This window comes from Lampris incognitus (genome assembly GCF_029633865.1).
Source record: "Lampris incognitus isolate fLamInc1 chromosome 3 unlocalized genomic scaffold, fLamInc1.hap2 SUPER_3_unloc_1, whole genome shotgun sequence".
NCBI classification, from domain to species: Eukaryota; Metazoa; Chordata; class Actinopteri; order Lampriformes; family Lampridae; genus Lampris; species Lampris incognitus.
Window position 1 is genome coordinate 235,517 of NW_026611070.1, and position 23,649 is coordinate 259,165.

At 44.4% G+C, this 23,649-nt stretch overlaps 1 protein-coding gene across 3 annotated transcripts in view; it reads left to right on the forward strand.

The window, feature by feature from the left end:
* plxna4 (plexin A4) overlaps nt 1-23,649 on the forward strand; it is a 301,066-nt gene that overhangs the window by 194,435 nt on the left and 82,982 nt on the right. For all 3 annotated transcript variants that reach the window (XM_056301621.1, XM_056301622.1, XM_056301623.1), the window contains exons 7-11: nt 96-195; nt 531-645; nt 17,011-17,211; nt 18,236-18,332; nt 20,098-20,288. In XM_056301621.1, the coding sequence (XP_056157596.1) occupies nt 96-195; nt 531-645; nt 17,011-17,211; nt 18,236-18,332; nt 20,098-20,288 (704 nt within the window). The remainder of the gene's footprint in view (nt 1-95; nt 196-530; nt 646-17,010; nt 17,212-18,235; nt 18,333-20,097; nt 20,289-23,649) is intronic.

The following is a 23,649-nucleotide window of genomic DNA, read 5'->3' on the forward strand; positions in this document are numbered from 1 at the left end:
ACGCTCTTTTTTTTTCTCCTCCAAATAGTGCTATCAGATCTTGTGTGTGCAGAACATTATGTACTTACAATGGTTATCTTAACTGTTCCCTCTAGGCGACCACCAAATCGTGCAGCTCTACCTCAAGTCCAAGGAGACGGGCCTCGCTTTTGCCAATACCAGCTTTGTTTTTTACAACTGCAGCGTGCACAAGTCGTAAGTGCCCACTTCCACGTCGAGCATTTTTGTGAAATCTTAACAGAAATTCTTTGTACATCATGGAAAAACACACATATAGATATATTTTGCAGTAATCGGAGCACACAACATGTAGCAGTGTAGTTATTCCACACGACTGCACCTCGGCAATTCAAGCTGGCTGCAGTGAGCCCTGTATATTCGAAAGCAAAACAAAAAATTTGGAGGGAAAAGGCAAATCTTCTTCATGTGTGTTCTGATTGTAGCACAGTTCTAACTCTTAACCGCCTCTCAATCCCTTTCCACTTTTCATCCTCCTCTTTCTCCTCTACCTCTTCCTCTGCACCATGCAGTTGCCTATCATGCGTCAGCAGTCCTTACCAGTGTCATTGGTGCAAGTACAGACATGACTGCACCCATGACCCTCGCACCTGCTCCTTCCAGGAGGGACGAGTCAAGAAGCCTGAGGTGAGTCCCCCACCCAGCACCGGGACTAAAGCTATGTGTGTTTTGATTGTGATTTCTCTCTGGGTGACTGTTTCATTTTGAATGTGAAACGCTTCAGGACTCTAAGAGTTACCTCCGCATGATGTGTTGGGTTTTGTGTCACCAGCCAAACAAGCACATTCAAAATTCTCATTCAGCGTGTTCCAAAGTTGTCCAAATTAAACTACATTATCTCAGCTTTTACTGCAATGCTGACACGTCCCAGTTGATAATTATAATCAGGTTCTATAGATATGAAGTCTCACGCATGAACGTCTAGTGGAATGGTAAATTATAGCTCTCCAGCTGGATCAACGCTTGATGAAACTCAAACTCATGAGTTCGTTCCTGGCCTCATGAACAATCATTTTCTTCTTCCTCTTAACGGCAAAGGCAGTTAAACACTAACCAGCAAACATAAAGCCCCCTTTTTTACTGCCAACGGGCTTGAGCCAGACTTTTTTTCTGCACTGGCGCAGAGCTAAAAAGGAAACAAATTGAGGAGAAATGTTTGGCTTCGCGAGAGTAGTAGCTACCTTTCTAGGTTTCACCTACTATAGGAGTTGTATTAAAAGGGTTTAGAGGCAACTTTCAGCCGCAGTGCCTCCATCTGGCATGTGTCTCTTGGCATGTCCTGCTCTTGACTGCACATCAAAGAGCCGTGGAAGCTAATAAAACGAAGCCATTTCCTCTCACCCATCCCTATTCCCAGCAACAGCTTAGTCGGTGTGAATTATCAATAGTATTGGCAGCCAGCACTATTCCCGTCGAAGCAGAGCCCACTGTAATTAGGCTGCTCTGCTGCAAAGGACAAGCAACTCTCTGGGTGGGGTGGTTGCCCCCCCCCCTTCCATTTCTCCCTCTGTCTATCTCCCACTTCTTCTTTTCTTCTTCTGTGAGAGATGGATCATTCCATTTCAGTGTCTCTGGCAGAGTGGTGGCCCTCAAGGTGGTTCGAGGTGGAGGGTTCAGTGAGATTTGGCTTGTGTGTGTGCATGCGTGCGTGCTTGTGTGCGTGCTGTCACTCACTAACCTTCAGAAGATGCATCAATGCCTAAAGTGTGTCTGTTTTTGTGTGTCTGCATTGTCTTTGTACCTTCACCTCTGTGTGTGTGATTGTATGTGTATGGGTGAGCATATGATCGTGAGTATGTGCCCTTCCCGTACCCCGCTGACTGAAGGTGGTATTCGAGGAAGAGAGGGGGAGGGTTTACAGGGAGTTAGTGGCCTGTTAATCTTAGCCCGAGGTGAGCCGTGATGAAGATCACTAGTGTTCATGTCTGGCTTGGCAGACGCTGCACGACGGGCAGGGACAAGCTTAGCCAGATTGCCTCCTTTGATGAGCAGTCTGCTCTCAATTGTGTTATTCCGCCCATGTTTCCCCCAAGCCATTCAACCTGTGCAGACGATATTATTTTCTCTTTCCTCTATTTTCATTATCCCTTTGAACCTCCTGCTTAGCCCAGCCTGGGCCGAGTCTTTGCTGGTTTACTTTTCCAATTAACTGAGGCGCTGCTGGTCAATATTGACTGAAGATAATAATGTTCGAATTCCCTCATATTGTGTGGCTGACAAAAAGAGCGACGGATGAAGTGAAGGGGATTTGGTATTAGGCATTAGCACGTTAATGACATCCCTTCTTGGTTGGTGTTTTGTGTTTGACGTATGTATTTTTTCTGCAAAAGCAGGTGTTTTGCGAGCTTATTGGCTTTTGATTTGCTTTTAATTAACCCCTTGTATTCAAGGTCGGGAATTGGCTGCCAAATTTGGGCAGCTGCTGAGAATTCATAATTGAAGGACATCCCCAAACAAACAAACACACACACACACACACACAAATAACCATGCATGTATGAACATGCTTATGCGTACACACAGGCATACACACAACCTCTTATTTCAGAATTATGTGTCAGACAGCAGCGAGTCAGCTTTGCTGGGTGAAAGATGACGGCCTTACACTCCTACCCCTGGCTGATGAGATTTTGTGTACTATTACAATCAAGGGATTTCAGGACGTCATCTAAATAATCCCTTAACTCAATGTTAATGACCAGTGCCATGCAAAGCTTCCTACGGGTTGAGCCTGTTGTTAGTATGCACAGGGGGATGGCGCTAACACCGGGGATGGGTGGATGGCAAGTGCCATTGTGTTCATACAAATGCGGGACGGACACACGGATCAGACAGTAGCATGTTGGCAGCTTTGCCAAGGCCACATCTCTGCCTGCCCTCCACACAGCTCAAGGATTTAGCATTGAGATTAGCTTCATCAGTGATGGACACTCATGTTTATGTGATTGCAGACTTCAGGCAGTTACACCGAATAAATAGAGTAAATTATTCATGGCCACTACCACTGCAGTTTTAGATTATAATATGAATAAGCTTTTATTGTTTAATGAGCAAACAGTATTTGTTCCTGGCTGGATCTGTTGCTGTATCTAGTCACCACCTCCCCATTTACAAACGTGCTGTAGACCAAGACAAGACCATGACACATCCAAGGTATCTGACGAAGAAATGTCTTGATTCTCTTTGTCTGATAAAATCCCCCCCCCTCTCTCCAACTAGCCCTCCCTTTGTCTCCAAAACACAGGATGTTCACATACTGAGCCTACGTATAGGGTATAGAACACCCATAAAATACAGATTAATAATGTAGAATGTATAGCAGTGCCCCTTAGCATATATAAGCTTGGCTCTAGGCTCACAGTGGGAGTTTGTTAGCCAGGGGAGCACTGATCAAGTCATCACACTAATGCTGTTAAAGAAGCTAAACCACCGTGGCGATAGCTGCTAGATTCAATCCCCTTTGCTGATGCTGCATGTTGGGTTCAAGAAACAAATCGACATTATATGAAGGTGCTGGCTGTTGGGGAGAGGAGGAAAGATTGGCAGAGTATGATGAAGGTGTGTGAATCGAGAATAAAAGCAAATGGCAGACAGCACGGAGGAAAGGAGTGGGAATGAGACGGGCAATATTGACAGAGTGAGAAAGAGAGCAGGAGAGAGAGGGAGAGAGAGAGAGACCTCGTAAAGTGGATGAATTGGCCGACAGTGGGGACTTGGCTTGAGAGGAAGGATCGAGACGGTGAGGTGGAATTTGGAAAGACTTTTAGGTGAGATAGAAACAAGGGGAGGAGAAGAAGGAAGGGAGGGAGTCTGGACAGAGAGATGGAAAGAGAGTTTCTTTACCTGAGGCTTTGTAAGAGGTGCTAAAACCTAGGCCAGAGGAATGGAGGACTTGGTAATCAACCACAAGGAGGGTCTGTGTGAAAACTTTTCATCTTCACACCTTACACACTGTTCTAATTATGGTCCTGTCTCCCTCTCTCTCTCTCTCTCTCTCTCTCTCTCTCTCTCTCTCTCTCTCTCTCTCTCTCTCTCTCTCTCTCTCTCTCTCTCTGTCTCTCTCTCTCTCTCTCTCTCTCTCTCTCTCTCTCCTCTGTCTGTCTTCCTTTGCTTCTTCACCTCAAACTATGCCAAGGGCTTTTACATTCACAGCTCTCCTCTCTACTTCCTCCTCTGCCTCTCCCCACCCTTCACACCTCCCGCTGGCCCCCTAATTATCAGATCTAACTAGGTCCCTGTGAAGAAAAGGAGAATAAGAGAGAGAGACGGAGAGACCGATAGAGAGAGTGAGAGCGCGGGAGTCGGAGAGAGGGAGATTGTCAGTGGAAAAAACGGATGAAAAAAGTGTTTTGATGGGAGAGACATAACAGAAGGGGGGATTTGGTGAAAGCGGGGCAGAGAGAATAAGATATAGAGTCAGAAGGGGTCAGGGAGAAGAATGAGTCACAGATGGAGAGAGGGGAAAAAAGAATGAAATGTAATTATATAAGGGAGAGGTGGCAGCTTGGTTTTCAGCTTATTATGTGGTTATGGTGACTCATGGTGTTGACAAGTACTTTTCTCTTTCTAGTGTGCTCTTTTATATTATTTGAATATAGGGTTCTCACCAAGGTGTACAGTTTCACATGTGTGTACACCCACCCACCCACACACACACACACACACACACACACACACACACACCCTCCTTTAACGTCTACAGATTAACATGTGGTCCCTTTCTTCTTCTCTTCTTCTCTCATTTGTTCCCCTCTTTATTTTTCCTCTCTATCTCGCTCTCGCTATCTCTCTTGCCTGCTTGCCCGCTTGCTTTCTCTATCATCTCCATTCCTTTCTTTCCACAAGCTAAAATGTATTTACCTCAAGTTCTTGGTTACTTTCTGAAAACGAGTACACTTTGGTAGTCCTGTTGGCCAGCTTGCGTCTTCTACCCCTGCGGTCACGGCTAAGCGATGTATGCTAGTAATAGGGGACTCCATTACCCGCTGGATAAGATTAGCATCGCCAGCCGCTGTTCAGTGTTTACCTGGGGCCAGAGCGACAGACACTGAGGTAAAGCTTAGGGTGCTGGCATCATGTAGGCAGAAACAGGGTACTGAGGCACATGAAGCACACACTAGTTATAGTAACATTGTTATTCATGTCGGCACCAGTGATGTTAGGATGCAACAATCTGAGATCACAAACATAAACATAGCCCGGACTTGTGACCTCGCCAGAAAGATAAGTCGCCATTAATTAATTCTATCTGCCCATGAGGGGCACTGATCAGGAATCGGGAACATTTTATTTGTCATTTCATTCCATGCACCTGCGCACCTGAAATGAAATGAAATATCATTTCCCCCAGCCCACAGCAGTGCAACACAAAGACAAAAACACATATCCATAAAAACAACAATTACAAAACACATATATCCAACATATCCAAAAAAAAAAATAATTTTTTCACTGTCCAAGAGAGCAAACGCCAGGATGACTGTTGGTCATGTGATGAGATTCATAGTAGGCTAGCTTCACTGATGAAAATGGACAGCCTCCACCCTACTGGGGAAGTTGCCGCTATTCTATCCAGGAATATAGATAGTTGCTTACATTAGGTTTGACATGAGGGACTTAAGGCATGGTAGGCTGCAGGCAATTAGAGAACCTGCTAGGTACAATTTTAGTGCAGGTTTGGAGTCTACTAAATCAGTCAATGTGTTGAGCCAGGTCAACTGATAGTGTAGGTCATCAGATTGGTAGTGTAGTTTTCAGACTTTGAGACTGTCTCCTTCCTCTGCCATGTCACATACAAGTTTTCTTGGATACCAAAAGCTAACCACAACAATCTAATTACTATATCTATTTCTGGCAGTGGCAATGTGTATCACAAATCATCTCACCAAATCCCAATACCAAATAAACTCCCAATTTAGTTTATTTCACAGACGTTTCTGTCAGACCTTGCTACTCATGCTGACAATATCTTAATCCTTGGTGATTTCAATATCCATCTAAATAAACCATCCTTTTCTCTATGTAAGGCTATGTTGGCAGTTCTTGAAACCTTTGGATTTGTTCAGTATGTGCACAACACCACTCATCACAGTGGCAACACTCTTGATCTGATTCTAGCATGTGGTGTAGTTGTTTCTGATTTGACCGTCTGTCCTCTTACATCTACTGTTTCAGACCACTTTCTTATCAAATTTCAGGCGGCACTTTCTTGTCCTGACAGCTGTGGCAACAACTTGTTCAGCACCCTTCATATTGGCCCATCAACCCTGATAGCACTTGGTGATAGAATCCCAGAGGTCCTTGCTCCTTTCAGTGTATTGACTGGCTCTGTCGATAGCTTTACTACTGACCTAGATACAACTTACTCTAATCTTCTCAAGTCAGTGGCACCTCTAACTACCAAAATTAGACATCACTGAAAATCAACACCCTGGCTCACTGATGAGACATGCTCTTAAACTGGCCTGTAGGAAACTTGAGCGGAGATGGCGTAAATCCAAACTTGAAGTCTTTCATCTTGCATGGTACAACTGTCTGTTAAGTTATAAGCAAGCACTGTCAGCAGCTAAAGCAGCACATTTTCTTGTCTAATTAATATCAATAAACACAAGTCTAAATTTGTCTTTGACACTGTAGCTAAACTTACTCAAAAGCAACCTTCTACTAACTGCTCCCCATTTACTACCGATGATTTCCTGGAATTTTTTGGGAGTAAAATTGATGGAATCGGAAACAAAATAAGTAACCTACCTTCCCAGGGATTCCACTTTCTTATGAGAACTGTCAGTCTGTCCCTGTCAGGGCTGTTGCAAGGGGGTTGTGAAGTCCTTTGTGAACTTGATGTGCGAGGCCCTACTTATTGGCATGCATGTGCACGAATCATGGTCACACGCCCATAGATTTTCTAGTTCTACTGCATGCAGCTATTCTAGTTCTACTGCAAGTGTAATATCAGTGCTATACATTTTTAACAAGTAGAATAATGAAGCATCATCATGCACATAGTCTCAGTTATGACTTTTTGTTGTTATAGTCTTTCAAAGGGAAAAAAACTGTAAAACTATTGGCTTTACATCATCAATTCAGCTCAGCTGTCAGTTTATTTTGGCATGATGAAGTATGACAGTATGTTTCAATTCAATATTTCAGGTCTGTAGTCTACATTTCATTCAGATTTTAGATCACTTTTCAGACCGGTCATTACACATAGCCTACGGTCACAGTCACATGCACCTGCTGGCTTTAGACACCTGCTCAGCCACCACATCTCTGGAAGTGTTGAAGAATGTATCCAGCGGTCCTCGCAGTGACTTATGACATGCTTCCTTCTTTCTACATTTTTTTCCTTTTCTCAGCACCCGACTCGTGTTTATGAAATCGGTTGCACTCTTGTACAGTGGACATTGTTTCCCCTTCTCCTTCGTCCTTGCAGTTAGCAGCAACATACAGCACCCACTATGTACGACACGATATTGAAAATGAAAAAACCTGAATAATTTGTTAATTTTTCTCATGTGACTTTGGCTATGCATAGTGGAATTGACACTCAGCAATTTCATTTAGAAGCATGTTGGATCAAGAACAGTCATAAATGGTAAATGGACTGTATTTATATAGCACTTTTCTAGTCTACTGACCACTCAAAGCACTTTACAATGTACAGACGTGCTCAAATTTGTTGGTACCCTTACAACTCATTGAAATAGTGCTTCAATCCTTCTAACAAGTAATGAAATTAAAAGCTATTTATCATGTATACTTGCATGCCTTTGTTATTGCATAGAATAAAGCAAAGAAGCTTCAAAAAGAGATGAATTATTATTCTACAAAGATATTTAAAATGGCCTGCACACATTTGTTGGTACCCTTTAGAAAAGATAATAAATAATTGATTATAGTGATATTTCAAACTAATAAGTTTCTGTAATTAGTATTACATGTCTCCAATCTTGCAATCAGCCATTCAGCCTATTTAAATGGAGAAAAGTAGACACTGTGCTGTTTGATATCATTGCGTGCACCACACTGAACATGCACGAGAGAAAGCAAAGGAGAGAGATGTCTTAGGAGATCAGAAAGAAAATAATAGACAAGCATGGTAAAGGTAAAGGCTACAAGACTATCTCTAAGCAGCTTGATGTTCCTATGACAACAGTTGCAAATATTATTAAGACGTATAAGGTCCATGGAACTGTAGCCAACCTCCATGGGTGCAGCCGCCAGGGGAAAATCAACCCCAGATTGAATAGAAGGATAGTTTGAATGATAGAAAAAGAACCAAGTATAACTGTCAAAGAGATACAAGCTGAACTCCAAGGTGGAGATATGTCAGTTTCTGATTGCACCAACCGTCACTTTTTGAGTGAAAGTGGGCTCCATGGGAGAAGACCCAGGAGGACTCCACTTTTGAAAAAAAACACACAAAAAAACAGATGGGAATTTGGTAAAATGCATATTGACAAGCCAAAATCCTTCCAGGAGAATGTCGTTTGGACAGATATGTCAAAACTGGAGATTTTTGGCAAGTCACATCAGCTCTACTTTCACAAACGAAAAAAAATGAAGTTTTCAAAAAAAAATAACACCATACCTACAGTGAAACATGGAGGAGGCTCAGTTATGTTTTGGGGCTGCTTTGCTGCGCCTGGCACAGGGTGCACTGAATCATTGCAGGGTACAATGAAATCTCAAGGACTATCAAGGCATTCTAGAACAAAATGTACTGCCCAGTGTCAGTAAGCTCTGTCTCAGTTGCAGGTCATGGGTTCTCCAACAGGATAATGACCCAAAACACACAGCTAAAAAGCGTCCAAGAATGGAAAAGAACAAAACATTGGACTATTCTGAAGTGGCCTTCTATGAGTCCTGATCTGAATCCTATCAAACATCTATGGAAAGAGCTTAAACTTGCAGTCTGGAGAAAGCACCCATCAAACCTGAGACAGCTGGAGCAGTTTGCTTAGGATGAGTAGGCCAAAATATCTGTTAACAGGTGCAGAAGTCTCATTGAGAGCTACAGAAAATGCTTGATTAGAGTGATTGCCTCTAAAGGTTGTGCAACAAAGTATTAGGTTAAGGGTCCCATCATTTTTGTCCATGCCATTTTTTTTAATTTACAATATTATGTTGAATAAAAAAAAAATCAAAAGCAAAGTCTGATTTCTATGAAAAATGGTGGATCCCAATTACATTTGTCAGTTTCAAGTTATTTTAGAGAAAATTGCACATTCTTCATTTTTGTGGAGGGGTACCAACAAATTTGAGCACATCTGTATGCGTCACATTCAGCCATTCACACACACATTCATATACTGATGGCAGAGGCTGCCATGCAAGGCTCCAACCTGCTCACCAAGGGGTTCAGTGTCTTGCTGAAGGATGCTTTGACACACTCTACCTCCTGAGCCATGCTGACCATCATAAAAAAATTATATATTAAAACAAAAAAACTGCAGGATTGCAGGCCAGGCACGAGGCCCTAGAGGTGGGAGACCCTGTGCGGCCACACACTTCACACAGCAGATGCGACAGTTCTGGTCCCTGTACTTTCACGTTTTGGGATTGTCACACTGGAAACACTGTCCAAGCTGGCCTTGGCTGTCACCTACAACTTGCGCTCTTGACCCCCTCCCTGCTAAACTTTTCAAAGATCTTTGGTGGTTCCTGGTCCCCCGTTACTAAATATTATAAATTCATCTCTTTCCTCTGACATTGTTCCTACTAATTTTAAAGCTACCACAGTTAAACCTCTCTTAAAGAAACCAAATCTTGATCCGGGGGGGTCTCAGTATCTATAGACCAATCTCCAACTTATCTTTCATTTCCAAAATTTTGGAAAGAGTTGTAGTTGATCAACTTTCGGCCTATCTTTCCAACAGCAATCACTTTGAACCATTTCAGTTGGCATTCATTCAGAACCTGTCATTCCACTGAAATGGCACCCACAAAAGTGGTGAACAACCTTTCGCTTGCTATGGATTCCAATTCCGTGTCAGTGCTACTGTTGCTTGATTTTAGAGCAGCTTTTGACACCATTGATCATGATATACTTTTTGACCACCTTGAGAATTACCGAGGTGTTTCAGGTCAGACTCTGTCTTGCTCAAGTCTTACTTATCTGATAGAACACAATGTGTCTTCCATGGTAATGTTATGTCTGATTTCTCTGGAGTGTAATATGGTGTACCCCAGGGCTCAGTTCTTGGTCCTTTGCTATTCTTCCTCTACATCTCTCCTCTTGGCCATATTACATGGTGCTATGGAATAAATTTCTACTGCTATGCTGATGATACTGAGCTGTATGTACCTGTCAAATCAGACAATCATTCTCATATTAGAAATCTAGAGGCATGCTTGCCTGCAGTCAAAAGTTGGATGCCATCCAACTTCTTACTCCTTAATTCTGAAAAAAAAATGTTATGATAGTTATCCGCCCTGCAAGACAAAGTCACGTTTATTACCAGGGACCAGTATCTCTTGACAATTGTGTGCTCTCCCAAAGTTCCACAGCCAAAAATCTTGGTATTATTTTTGATCAATCCATATCTTTTTCTTTTGAATTTCACATTAGAGAAATCACCAAGACCTCCTTTTTCCACATATGAAACATTGCCAAAATTCAGTCTTTTCTGTCCATGGCTGATGCTGAAATTCTGATCCATGCTTTTGTTTCATCCATGACATTGTGATCTGTAGCGAGAGTAGGGTGCGGGTTGAGGAGAGCCTGGAGAGGTGGAGGTATGCACTGGAGAGAAGAGGAATGAAAGTCAGTAGGAGCAAGACGGAATACCTATGCGTGATGTGAGGGAGGACAGTGGAATGGTGAGGATGCAAGAAGTAGAAGTAATGAAGGCATATGAGTTTAAATACTTGGGGTCAACTGCTCAACGTAGCGGGGAGTGCAGAAGAGAGGTGAAGAAGAGAGTGCATGCAAGGTGGAGTGGGTGGAGAAGAGTGTCAGGAGTGATTTGTGACAGAAGGGTACCAGCAAGAGTTAAAGGGAAGGTTTACAAGATAGTTGTGAGACCAGCTAGGTTATATGGTTTGGAGACAGTGGCACAGACAAAAAGACAGGAGGCAGAGCTGGAGGTGGCAGAATTGAAGATGCTAAGATTTTTATAAGGAGTGACAAAGAAGGACAGGATTAGGAACGATTATATTAGAGAGACTGCTCAGGTTGGATGGCTTGGAGACAAAGCAAGAGAGGCAAGATTGAGATTGCTTGGATGTGTGGAGGAGAGATGCTGGGTATATTGGGAGCAGGATGCTGAATATTGAGCTGCCAGGGAAGAGGAAAAGAGGAAGGCCAAAGAGGAGGTTTATGGATGTGGTGAGGGAGGATATGCAGGTGGCTGGTGTGACAAAGGAAGATGCAGAAGACAAGAAGAAATGGAGATGGAGGATCTGCTGTGGCCGATCCCTAATGGGAGCAGCCGAAAGTAGTAGTAGTAGTAGCTGTAGTAGTAGTAGTAGTAGATAGACAGTGTCGTATATTGTTGTATATTATATTGGGTCCAAGGATAGAGGGTGTCGTATATTGTACTGATCGTAAAGCCCTTCGTGAATATCTTGAGAATTTGGGCTATACAAATAAACTTGACTTGACTTTGTCTAAGAACTCTACGAGTCCAACTTCTCACTCCTTTCCCCTCTCCCCTCTTCTCCTCTCCTCTTTTTCCACAGTCTCTATTATACAGCCGTTATGGCAGAAGTCTATCATTTGGGTCATAAAGCTGCCAGTACCACCACTCAGCAGCTCTTAACAGTATGGGGACAGAGAGAGAAAGAGGAGACAGTGGGATACTTATCAAAAAAGGAAGGGGGATGTGCATTTGTGTTTGTCTTTGTATTGGAGGGATCTTCCCCAACATTAGGACACACAGCGACACATATTTACTTACACATTATTTAAACTGTTCACATAAAACCTGTGTTTATGTGTGTGTTAGTGTGCACATGCATATTGACCAGCTGTGTGGATGTTTAGGAGGGCACATTATTAGGTGTGTGTAGTTTGTGCATCTGTCCACGTGGGTATCTGCATTTCCTTCTCGGTCTACTATTTTTCATCACTCAGGTTTTGTGGACAGAAGGGAAAGAGGCAATAAGCCTTCAGACATTATTAGATCTTTTAACATTCATATAAATCTAACCAGAGACAACCAGCACCACCAACACAAAGAGCACTACCACCAGCAGCAGCAACACTACCACAGCCACCACTACCACTAGAAACAAACAACACTACTATCAACAACAACGGCAGCACTACTATCAACACTATAACCACCACAGATCCTACAAATGCTGCCAACACTAACACCAACAACACCACCGCTACTACTACCACCAACACTATAACCACCACAAATCCTACCACTGCTGCCAACATAACACCAACAACACCACCGCTACCACTACCACCAACACTATAACCACTGCTGCCAACACTAACACCAGCAACACCACCGCTACCACTACCACCAAAAGCATTACCACCACAAATCCTACCACTGCTGCCAACACTAACACCAACAACAACAACACCGCTACTACTGCCACCAACACTATAACCACCACAAATCCTACCACTGCTGCCAACACTAACACCAACAACACCACCGCTACCACTACCACCAACACTATAACCACCACAAATCCTACCACTGCTGCCAACATAACACCAACAACACCACCGCTACCACTACCACCAACACTATAACCACCACAAATCCTACCACTGCTGCCAACATAACACCAACAACACCACCGCTACCACTACCACCAACACTATAACCACCACAAATCCTACCACTGCTGCCAACACTAACACCAACAACAACAACACCGCTACTACTGCCACCAACACTATAACCACCACAAATCCTACCACTGCTGCCAACATAACACCAACAACACCACCGCTACCACTACCACCAACACTATAACCACCACAAATCCTACCACTGCTGCCAACACTAACACCAACAACACCACCGCTACCACTACCACCAACACTATAACCACCACAAATCCTACCACTGCCGCCAACACTAACACCAACACCACTACCACTACCACCAACACTATAACCACTGCTGCCAACACTAACACCAACAAAACCACCACTACCACCAACACTATAACCACTGCTGTCAACACTAACACCAACAAAACCACCACTACCACCAACACTATAACCATCACAAATCCTACCACTGCTGCCAACACTAACACCAACAACACCACCACTACCACTACCACCAATGCTATAACCACCACAAATCCTACCACTGCTGCTAACACTAACACCAACAACACCACCACAAACACTTCTACCACTACCAATGCTACCACTAGCACTACCATTGCCACCAATAATACCACTATCACAACCACTTTCTCCACCAACACTGCCACCACCACAACCATCAACACTACCACTACTTCCAGCACTACCACCACCACAAATGCCACAACCAGCAGGAGAAGCAGCAGTTGTAGCAAGCCAGGATATACAAGTATTTCTAAAAACGTCAGAGAATCCAGTTGGTCTCTTGGGATACTGACTGTCTTTATAGACATACCTGGGAATGTGTTTTCTGTGTGTGTGTGTGTGTGTGTGTGTGTGTGTGTGGGGCCACAAATGGAGAGATGTTGCAGATGGAGAGGGCATACCTGCAGTAGACTGCATACACTCTGCTGCATTACAGCTATTACAGATGTGTAGGCTGTCTGTGAACCATATTCGGGCGTCTGCTTTGTACTTAGTACTTCTGCATGCGGCTGTCATTCACCTATAAAATGGTGAGAATTAACAACTTTGTAACACAAATGGCCACAATTTAATGGCGGCAGTGTTGCAAGTTAAAAGTTTGGGGGATGTGCTGAAAGGAGGCAGAGCATGGAGGTTGTATACTGCTGACTACACTGGTTTATGGTGTACTGTAAATACAACCATGTCCGTATATGGCTTGTGTGTGTGTGTGTGTGTGTGTGTGTGTGTGTGTGTGTGTGTGTGTGTGTGTGTAGTATGTGTAAGAGCTTTTTATTATTATTTTTTTTCACCTGCGGCTACACGAATGGATATTTATTCGGAGTCTAGCAATAAAAGCAAAATTTACTGTGGTGTCGGTGTTGTAAAGTTAATCGTGGGACATGTTACTGTATGTGCCTGCACGGGCGCACAAGTACACAGCGTGAACGCGGTGACGCTTAACAATCTGAATTTCAAAGTTTGCCATCTCCCTTGCATGCCGTCATCATGGCGGCTGACGTGAGGGATGCTGTTTGGCTCTGACTGACGGTGTTCATCTCACACTTTACCCCAAGCCTTTGCTTTACTCCACGTGTGTGAGTATGCGCACACATGTGCTCACATTTTAATGTTTTTGTGTCAATGTTGTTGAGTGTGGTTTTAGTGTGAACCACATGCACAAATGTTAAATAATTTTATTTTTTTTTAAAAGCCTGGGATGTGTGGTATTGCTGCACTGCTCCGTAGCTAGCTGTGATTTATGGCAGCGAGCGGGGTCTGGTGTACGTAATACTATCTTCACATCACCGCCCGCGTCAGGACTCAGCCCCCGCTAAAGTCACCGGTTGAATTCATGACCCCGGTGTTCACCGCGGCTCCACTGCCACAAAAACAGAGGGGATTCGTCGTCCCCATTGTTGAAATTGATTAAGTGGAAGAGTTGCGATTAAAAACAGAAGACAGCATCTCTCTCTGCTCTCCCACTCCTTTTCATTTCAGGGGGAAAATGGGATTTGGGAGAGCAAGCATGGGTGATCCTCCTCATCCTCTCTCTCCTTCATGTAGCGAGCCCATTTCTCACGTGTGTCATTTATCTATAATGACTTTGTGAATAGTGTCACAGAGCGTTCCCCTCTCTCCCCGCTCAGCCATCCAGTCAGTCACTCAGACTCACCCAATCAAGTGGCTTTTAATGAACTTCAAACAAGTGTTATCGCCCAGTTCAGTGTGCGCCACCCTTACTCAGCTCCATCCAAGCAGGGGGAAAGGCTTATCGCCTCTCTCTTTTTCCCCCCACTCCCTCCTCTTCTCTTCCTCTTGGCATGCTTAAGCTCTTCCTGTCTCCTACACTTGACATTATTTGCTCACTGACAGTTGCGCTTTTTATTTAAGTTTCTTTCACTTTCTTTCCCTCGCCCTTTCTCTCCGCCACTACCTGGGAAAGATTTAAAACTGTGCACAAAGTACTTTGCAAAGTACTCTTCCTCTTCCTTCCTCTTTCAGCTGTCACTCACTTCTCTTTTCTTCCCTCTGCTCTCATTTGCTCTCTCATTACTGTTCACACACTACTTCGCATACACCTCTCCCCTTCCCCTCCCTCCTCCTCTTTACTCTCTTTTCTCCTCATTTTCTCTTCCCCCTCTCTCTCCTTGTGCTGTTCCTCTTCTCACTTCCGCTCCGCTTCACCTCTTAATTCCTCCCTTGCAATGCTCCCTACTTTTCTCCTTACGCCCTTTCTCCTCACTCCTCACTATCTACCCTCCTTGTCCTCTCCTCCCCTCTTCCTCTCTTTCCTCTCCATCGTGGCCAGTGGTAGGTGTGCTATTTTTAGCCATTCACTCACACCTGAGTTGATTGGTCGTTAATTTTAGACTTCCAATTGCGAAGTGACTCACCTCTTTCTGTATATCTCTTCCGCTCTCTTCCTCAGTTTCTCTCTCTCTTTCTCTCTCTTTCTCACTCTTCCTCTCTTTCTCACTCGCTTTCTCATTCTTTTCCTTTCTCTCTTTCTCACTCTTCCTCAGTTACTCCCTCTCACTCTTTCTTTCTCTCTCTCTCTCAACATCAGTTCCTGTGGAAGGATTCCTTTCATGTCATACATGCTCCCCTGCTTTCAATTGTGATGGTGGAGTGCCTGTTGAACTGGCTCTTCACTCACAGTGAAAGTGAATGGGTCTGGAGCTGTACAACCACTACTCTGCCCACCCAAAGGAGACTCCACCGATCTCGACTCGAAGTCAAAGCCGTCGCTGCAGCTATCACTACTATCACCTGTTGAAAACACAAAATAACCCCATTGTTAAGTTGCTGCGCCATTCAGTAAAACTAGAGGAAGTTGTGTGGTATTGTGTTATACTTGTTTCAATGATGAGAGAGAGCACTGACAACTGTCGAGCAGGTTTACAGTGCCTCAGTTTCTGCGAATACTACAGTGTTGGTGCACTGGACAGCTATTGTCGGCGTTTACGAATTTTTGAGTTTATTGCAAATGCTGGCCATTGTCATTAAAAGGCTTTGTATAATTAGAAACACTACATGCGGCCTTTCTCAAGAAATCACCCCCAGAGGAGAGGAGAGGAGAGGAAAATAGGAGGGAGTTCAATCAGGATGGCTCACATATTCAAAATATATATTTTATTGTATCAAATTGGCATAATGAGGCTTTGGTGATGAATGGGTCCGCTGTACACAAACTGCACCTAGACTTGTAACATTGTACAAACAGATCCAAACAGGGGGCAGGTGGGTGGAGGGTGGTTGAATAGCACAAACCAGCAGGCATTAAGGCCACAGCAGCATTGCATGCATCAGAAGCACAACTGGTTCCCCTTATTAAGCAAGGATGATTATGATTGGTGAACAGTTAATATATAACTGAGGCCAACTAGACTGGCAGTCAGCAAGAATTTCCTGTTTGAACTTGCTCCCCCCCATAGGAGAGGTTGCAGAATGGATAGGGGAAGTGGACAGAAAAGGAGGAGAGTAAAGCAAAAGTGAAATGGCAAAGGGGTGGGGGTTAGAGTATAGAGAAGGTCAGAGAGAAGAAAAGAGCGGAGAAAGAAAAAGGGAGGAGGGAGGTGAGACGGAAAGAGGGGAGAGGTTTGGGTGATGTAAGTTGGACAAAGGTCGACAGCAGTAAGGTTGAACCTTACTGTTCTACCTTACCGCTGGTGATGTTTAGAGATTGACACACTTTCTTTTCACTGACTTTTGTCTCTCCACTGACCCTCTGTCAGGAGTGTCCTCAGTTGCTGCCTGCGGAGAGGATTTTGGTGCCGGTCCACGTGGTAAAGCCCATCACCCTGCGAGCCAAGAACCTTCCTCAGCCCCAGTCTGGACAGCGGGGCTATGAGTGCCTGCTGACCATCCAGGGGGTGGAGCACAGAGTCCCGGCCCTGCGCTTCAACAGCTCCTCTGTCCAGTGCCAGAACACATCGGTGAGAAGGGGGTCTGTGTGTGTGTGTGTGTGTGTGTGTGTGTGTGTGTGTGTGTGTGTGTGTGTGTGTGTGTGTGTGTGTGTGTTTAACCAGTCAGTCAATATGAGATGCAATTACTAACACTACAACACTCACAATAAATCATCCCACCTCTATTAAATATTCCTATAGATATTTTTAATCTCTCTCTTGCTTTGCTCTCTTTTTCTCTTCCACACAAACACACACAGAAACATACTATACATAATAACTCTTATCATACCACCCCAAGGATGTTCTTATCCAGCCAGATAGTGTAGATGAGACAAAAGTCTGACTCTGTCTCTCCTCTCTTCAAGCCTGCACAACAGCCCTCTGTGATCATACAGTATTCACTGCCAAGTAATACACTGACAGCAATGAGAGACTTGCATGAAAGGGGGTTTACACTAGCATTGATGCTAATCGCCTATTGGTACGATAACATCTCATCTCCCTGTCTGTCTTGATCACTCTGTGTGTGTGTGTGTGTGTGTGTGTCTGTGGCGATGTGTGTACATTCCTTTGTGTGTGCGTCTGTCACTGTGTGTATGCATAGAAATGTCAACGAGATTTGTGTGGATAAAGACAGCAGTCTCCAAATATTGTGTCTTTACTCAGCAGAGGATGGGAGAAAACTGTAAAAAAAATTGTTAAAAATTGTGATTATGGCACAAACCCCCTGTGCTGTCAGCGTTTTAGAACTAAATTGAAAATGGCTCCCCCTGTGCAAACAGTTTGGTCTGCTTGTTTTTGTGTTTACTCAAATGTGTGTATACAGTATATGTATGAAAAATAATTAAACCACCTGTTGTTTATGGGCTTTTCATTCCAAATAGCACTGTAGTAGCGAAGGCTTTTGAACTGTAAGAGAAAGGCATTGTACATGAAGCTCTCTCTAACTTTTCTCTCTCTCTCTCTCTCTCTCTCTCTCTCTCTCTCTCTCTCTCTCTCTCTCTCTCTCTCTCTCTCTCTCTCTCTCTCTCTCTGGTTGCCATGGTAACAGTACTCCTATGATGGGATGGAGATGAGCAGTCTTCCCGTGGAGCTTACCGTCATATGGAACGGTGACTTCAGCATCGATAACCCCGCCCACAACAAAAGTGAGCATGCGCAAATGCAGGGCTTGTTCCCACGTCAATCTGCACGTTCATGTCAGCCAAGACACATTTGAGAAGATCCCCTTTACTGAGGTTGTCAGAGTATCAAAGGCACGCACAGAAACAAACACATGCACACACATATGCTGATACACTACAGTGTAGCCGCTGCCTCTTCACTGTTGCCCTTGGAGCCGGTCTCCATGGCAACAGGCGGCCGGTGTGCTGAGGTGCGGCATCCATCCCCCTGATGCTGCCATGGATCCTGGTTAACTTTAACACATCTTCTCTCATTCTCTCTCTGTCTTTCTGTCTCTCATCCCCCCCCCCAAATCTTGCTCTCCCTCTCTCTCCACATCTCTCAACAGTCTCGTCCTCTCACTTGTTCATGAATAGTTCTGTTTTTCTCTTTGTGTCATTTGTCCTGTCAGCTTTTCAACACAACTTTGTCAATCTATTTCAGGCACCACAACTCCTTCAGCTGCCTTTCTCTCCTTCCCTCTCTTTTTCTGTCTCTCTCATCTCCCTCTGTCCATATGCCCCTCTCGCTCCATCTGTTAATCATGTACCTTGTTAGCCTTTTGCCTCTCATCTCATGGCCTCTTCCCTCTCCTCTCATCTCTTGCCTTTTCCTCCTCCAGTCTGTTTACCGTCTCTTTTCTCTCTCTCCTTCTGCCCCACTCTTTCTCCCTGCATCTTATTTCACGAACAAAGCTGACTTTTTAATCTTTCATGTTACTTGTGGTGCGGCCCAGTGGTTGCACACCTCAGTAACTAACTCAGTGGGTTGTTACAAGTCAAAACACAATACAAACTGAAGATGATATGAAGGATGATATGGGATATCAATAACATTGAGGTATAACTTTCAGTTGTTGTACTAGTACTGGTACACGAGTATGTTTTTGTTCGTGTGTGTGTGTGTGTGTGTCTGTCTGTCTCTGTAGGAGGCTGTCTGTGTTTGATTTGTACAGACCGTAGGAAAATATATCCTTTAGCGTTGATGTAAAATCAAAGCAGCAACAAAGTTAAAGAGAAAGGAACACAAGCCAAAGACTATTTCTCTGCTCTCCTCCTCTTCATCCTCCTCTTCATCCTCCTCTGTCTGCATGTGGATGGAGAAGCTCCTTCAGCACCGTTTGATGGACAGATCAAACAAGCATCTAATGGTAGTTAAAAAGTGAACGTCTGGCCCGTTGCCATGGCGACATTATGTTAAATGTGTGGTGGGTGAGCAGAGGAGAGAGGCAGCAGAGTAGGAAGCTAAATTAGAGGGTGTGTGTGTGTGGGGGGGGGGGTTAATGATAGCAGGAGAGATAATAAGACGAAGATATCAACAAATGCTGCTCTCGAAATGTTCAATTGTTTTGCTCGCACACTGACATGGCACCCAGCAGTCAGTAGGCGTGTGTAAACCTGCGAGGGTCTATGGACAGGATGTTGTGTTGGTGTAAAGCCCCTTGAGGCAAATTTGTAATTTGTGATATTGGGCTATACAAATAAAATTGACTTAATCCAATTTATTTTTGCAAGTTGTGATTTGACGCACTTGTCAGTCATTTCGGAAACATGCTTCACATAAACTTACATTTGTTTACTGTTCGGTGACCATTTGAGCACAAGTAGCAAATTTAACCTCTTTTTCTCCCACCCTCCCTCCTTCATTATCCTCTTTTCTCCCTCCGCCTCTTTTCTCCCTATCGCTCCATTGTCTTGCCTACTGCATCTCTTCTCTTCCCTCTCCTCTCTCTCACTCTCACCTTTGCAGTCCATCTATACAAATGCGACGCCCAGCGTGGAAGCTGCGGGTTGTGTCTGAAGGCGGACCCCCTGTTCGGCTGTGTTTGGTGTAAAGGAGAGAACCGATGCACCCTCAAGCAACACTGCCCCCATCCTGAGAGCCAGTGGCTGGAACACAATGGCGTTAACAGCAAGTGCACACACCCGCGCATCACCCAGGTCGGTCTCACACACACACACACACACACAATATGCATAATTTGTGCAGTATGTTTTTATGTTCTGCATTTGCACCGCACATCGTTGTGTGATGTTTTTACCTGTTTTATGGACATGAATGTAGAACGGATGTGATGTAAATGTAAAGCCCTTTGTAACTGTGACTTAGGTCTGTGCAAATAAACTTAATTCGAACGATGGAGAAACACATACATACACACTCACATACTAAGCCAGGCAGACAAATAGTGACGCATATATTTCACATGTGCACATGGCACAGACACTTTAATTGCAGTGAAATGATGAAATCTGGTGTGGGAGTTGATAGTTTCAGCGTAGTGGTACACATGTCTATCACAGCTAGCAATTCACTTTGATTACATCCTACGGTGATGAGATATTTGACACTATTTTTACTTGAATTTTCACATCTTGCACATTAAAGGTAAGCAATGATTGAAAGATAAAATGTTACAATCAGAAGTCCTTTAAACTGGCCACAATCTGTCCTGTGTGAAGCAAATAGATTCTGCAGATGGGGGGGGGGTTGTTGGACAGATGTGGAACAGAGACAGGTGATGAAAAGATACAACAGCAAGATGAATAGAAGGATGGAAGGGCAGCAGAATGGAGTGGTGTTCGAGGGAGGAAGAGCAAGGTGATTCATGAGAGGATTGAGACAGAAGAGAACGATGGAGCGGGTGAAGGTTGATGGAGAGAGGGGAACAGATCCTGTCCTCCCTACAGGTGGGATGACAGATACAAGTACCCGTCTCACTCCCCCTCTTCTGCATCCTCAGCCCCCACAGAGGAAAGGCAGGACACTGAATGCCTCCTAGACTCAACTGCATTACACCACAGATAAGAGTCAGGGCTAAGACCCATGCAATGCACTGCAAAGACAGCATGCACTCCCCCTGTGTTTTTTTTTATTGTCAGTCCTGCACTTATAATCACACCTGATTGTACACACTGACAATTACAGATCAAATAGTTAGAATAAAAAGTTTATAATAATCCCTTTGGGAGATTCATTCCCTGTATTTGACCTCTCCTGTGAGGTGCGGTTGACAGCTACAGTGCAGCGCCCGGGTACCAACTCCCTAGCTGAGGAGTACCGGAGTACAGTACCCGATAGCTGACAGCTAAAACTGCATGTCTTTGGATGTGGGAGGAAATCAGAGTACCCAGAGGAACCCTACGCAAGCATGGGAGAGAACATTCAAACTCCACACAGGGAGGACTCGAACCTGGAATCTCTTTCTTGCTAACTGCTACACCACTGGTGCCGCCTCATAAACTTGATAGGCTACTGTTGAATGATTCCTTTCCTTCTTAATTTTTAGTGGGCCCTCGCCACTTTTTCATCAAAACCATCGTGTTAAATTTCACTCCAGCAAAGGCAAATCAACCAGGGCCCCAGGGATGCTGGTGCGATGTAGCTTCTCTCAGCGCTTATTACGGAGTAGGGCTCATTCGAGTGCACTCGTCCTCCTCTCTCCTCTAACTTTCTTCCCTCCGTTCTCTCAACCCTGATGTTTGTCTTCGGTCTTCACCTGAAGCGGTGGATTTATCTCTAGAGACAGGTCCCGTATTTCCCCACACATCCCCGTGGCTGCAGCAGAAACATACTGCAGCCTTCTCACGTCCCCATAAAAACTGTCAGCGGGTGCGGAGGGAGGATTTTCCAAGATGATCGGGACCTAATGCATTCTAATACCCTCCATTACAGTGACGTCTCCCATCAACAGTTTGAGAGGGAGAGACTCTGATAGGAAGGTGGCGAGGGAGAGGAGAATGATTAAGTGTTTGCCTCTATCCAACCGCCAATTAGCTTGTCAAAGTCACAAATCTAATCAACGACTCATTGCTTCATTCTTTCTTTCTCCCTTTCTCTCTCTCCCGCCAGTTGCCCCCCATCCTGTTTTCTTTCCTTTGCTGTTTTAAAGTGAGTTTCTCTACATCTCTCTCCTCCCTTTTTGTATCGCCATATTAGGAAGTGCCATGGTACGTTGTGTGTGTGATCTTTTTAATTGCATGTATTGTATTCCTGTTCCCGGAAGGTTCTTCCTGCATTAGGGTTTCGGCAGGGATCCTCATTAATCAGGGAGACATTGAATCATGTGATAACATTATCTCCAACGTGACAGGCAGAGCAGTTGTGTAGTATGATGACCTAACATGACCTTGGCCCGGTCTCGTTTGGCTCTCTCCTCTCTAGCATAGCTGCTAGGTAATTGGTCTATAATGAGTCGGACATGTCAATATCTCAGTGGAGACACACTGGATTGTAACGTCGACATTATCAGACAATAGCATATTTTGATTAGAAAACATCTTTGAACACTGACTTCAATCCATGAAATCAAGGCTCTCTCCCACACACACACACACACACACACCACTCTACCTGTGAACGGCTCAGGGGGGCCGTGCTGTCGAGTGAAGACTGAGCAGCTTGCAGACGGACAATGAGAGTCCTAACCCCGGCAAGCGTACTAGGGATCACTATTTGTCAGGAGACATTGACACAACACGGCGCCATTAAAGACGGCCCCCACTTCCCTATGGGACCTGGAGGAGCTCACTTTGGCAAGACTGATTGACTAGGGCAGCGCTCGCTGTGTCCATCTCTTATGTCTATCCGTCCAGCTCAGCCCAGTGACAAATTGACGCACCCCTGTGTGTGTGTGTGTGTGTATGTGTGTGTGTCCAGACATGGACGCACACACTATCCTGGGACAAAAGTAATCAGAGTGAATAGGGCCAGCTGTTAAAATTCTGATGGATGCTAGAACGACCACAACAACATATGGGAGACGTAACAGATCAATCTAATAACAGTGTGATTACTGCTATAATGTCATCAAATGCTGTGCTATGACTCTTCTCTCTCTCTCTCTCTCTCTCTCTCTCTCTCTCTCTCTCTCTCTCTCTCTCTCTCTCTCTCTCTCTCTCTCTCTCTCTCTCTCTCATATAGCTTTGTTAAAAGAAATACTCAACAGTAGGGAAAGTGCTCAATAAATAAGGAGCAGAATAATCCAGTGATTCAAGTAAATTCTTTATGAGACAGTACAAGCCTGTTTCATGCCATAAGCAACCATCAGCTGTCAATAAAGCTACATGGGAAAGGACATACCATTTACTGCCTCGCCATGCACATCACATGCACAATGTCCAATGGGGAAGGGAGAGGTGCCTACATTCAGAAACTCAAAAACATGTTATTGCTAACGGTCCGGGGGGTGGGGGGGTGGTATTTGAATTGGCCAGCAATTGCAGACATAGATATAAGCACCTATTTTGTAATTGTAATTTGTAATCATACCAATAGACAAATACCAAACTCCCCCAGACC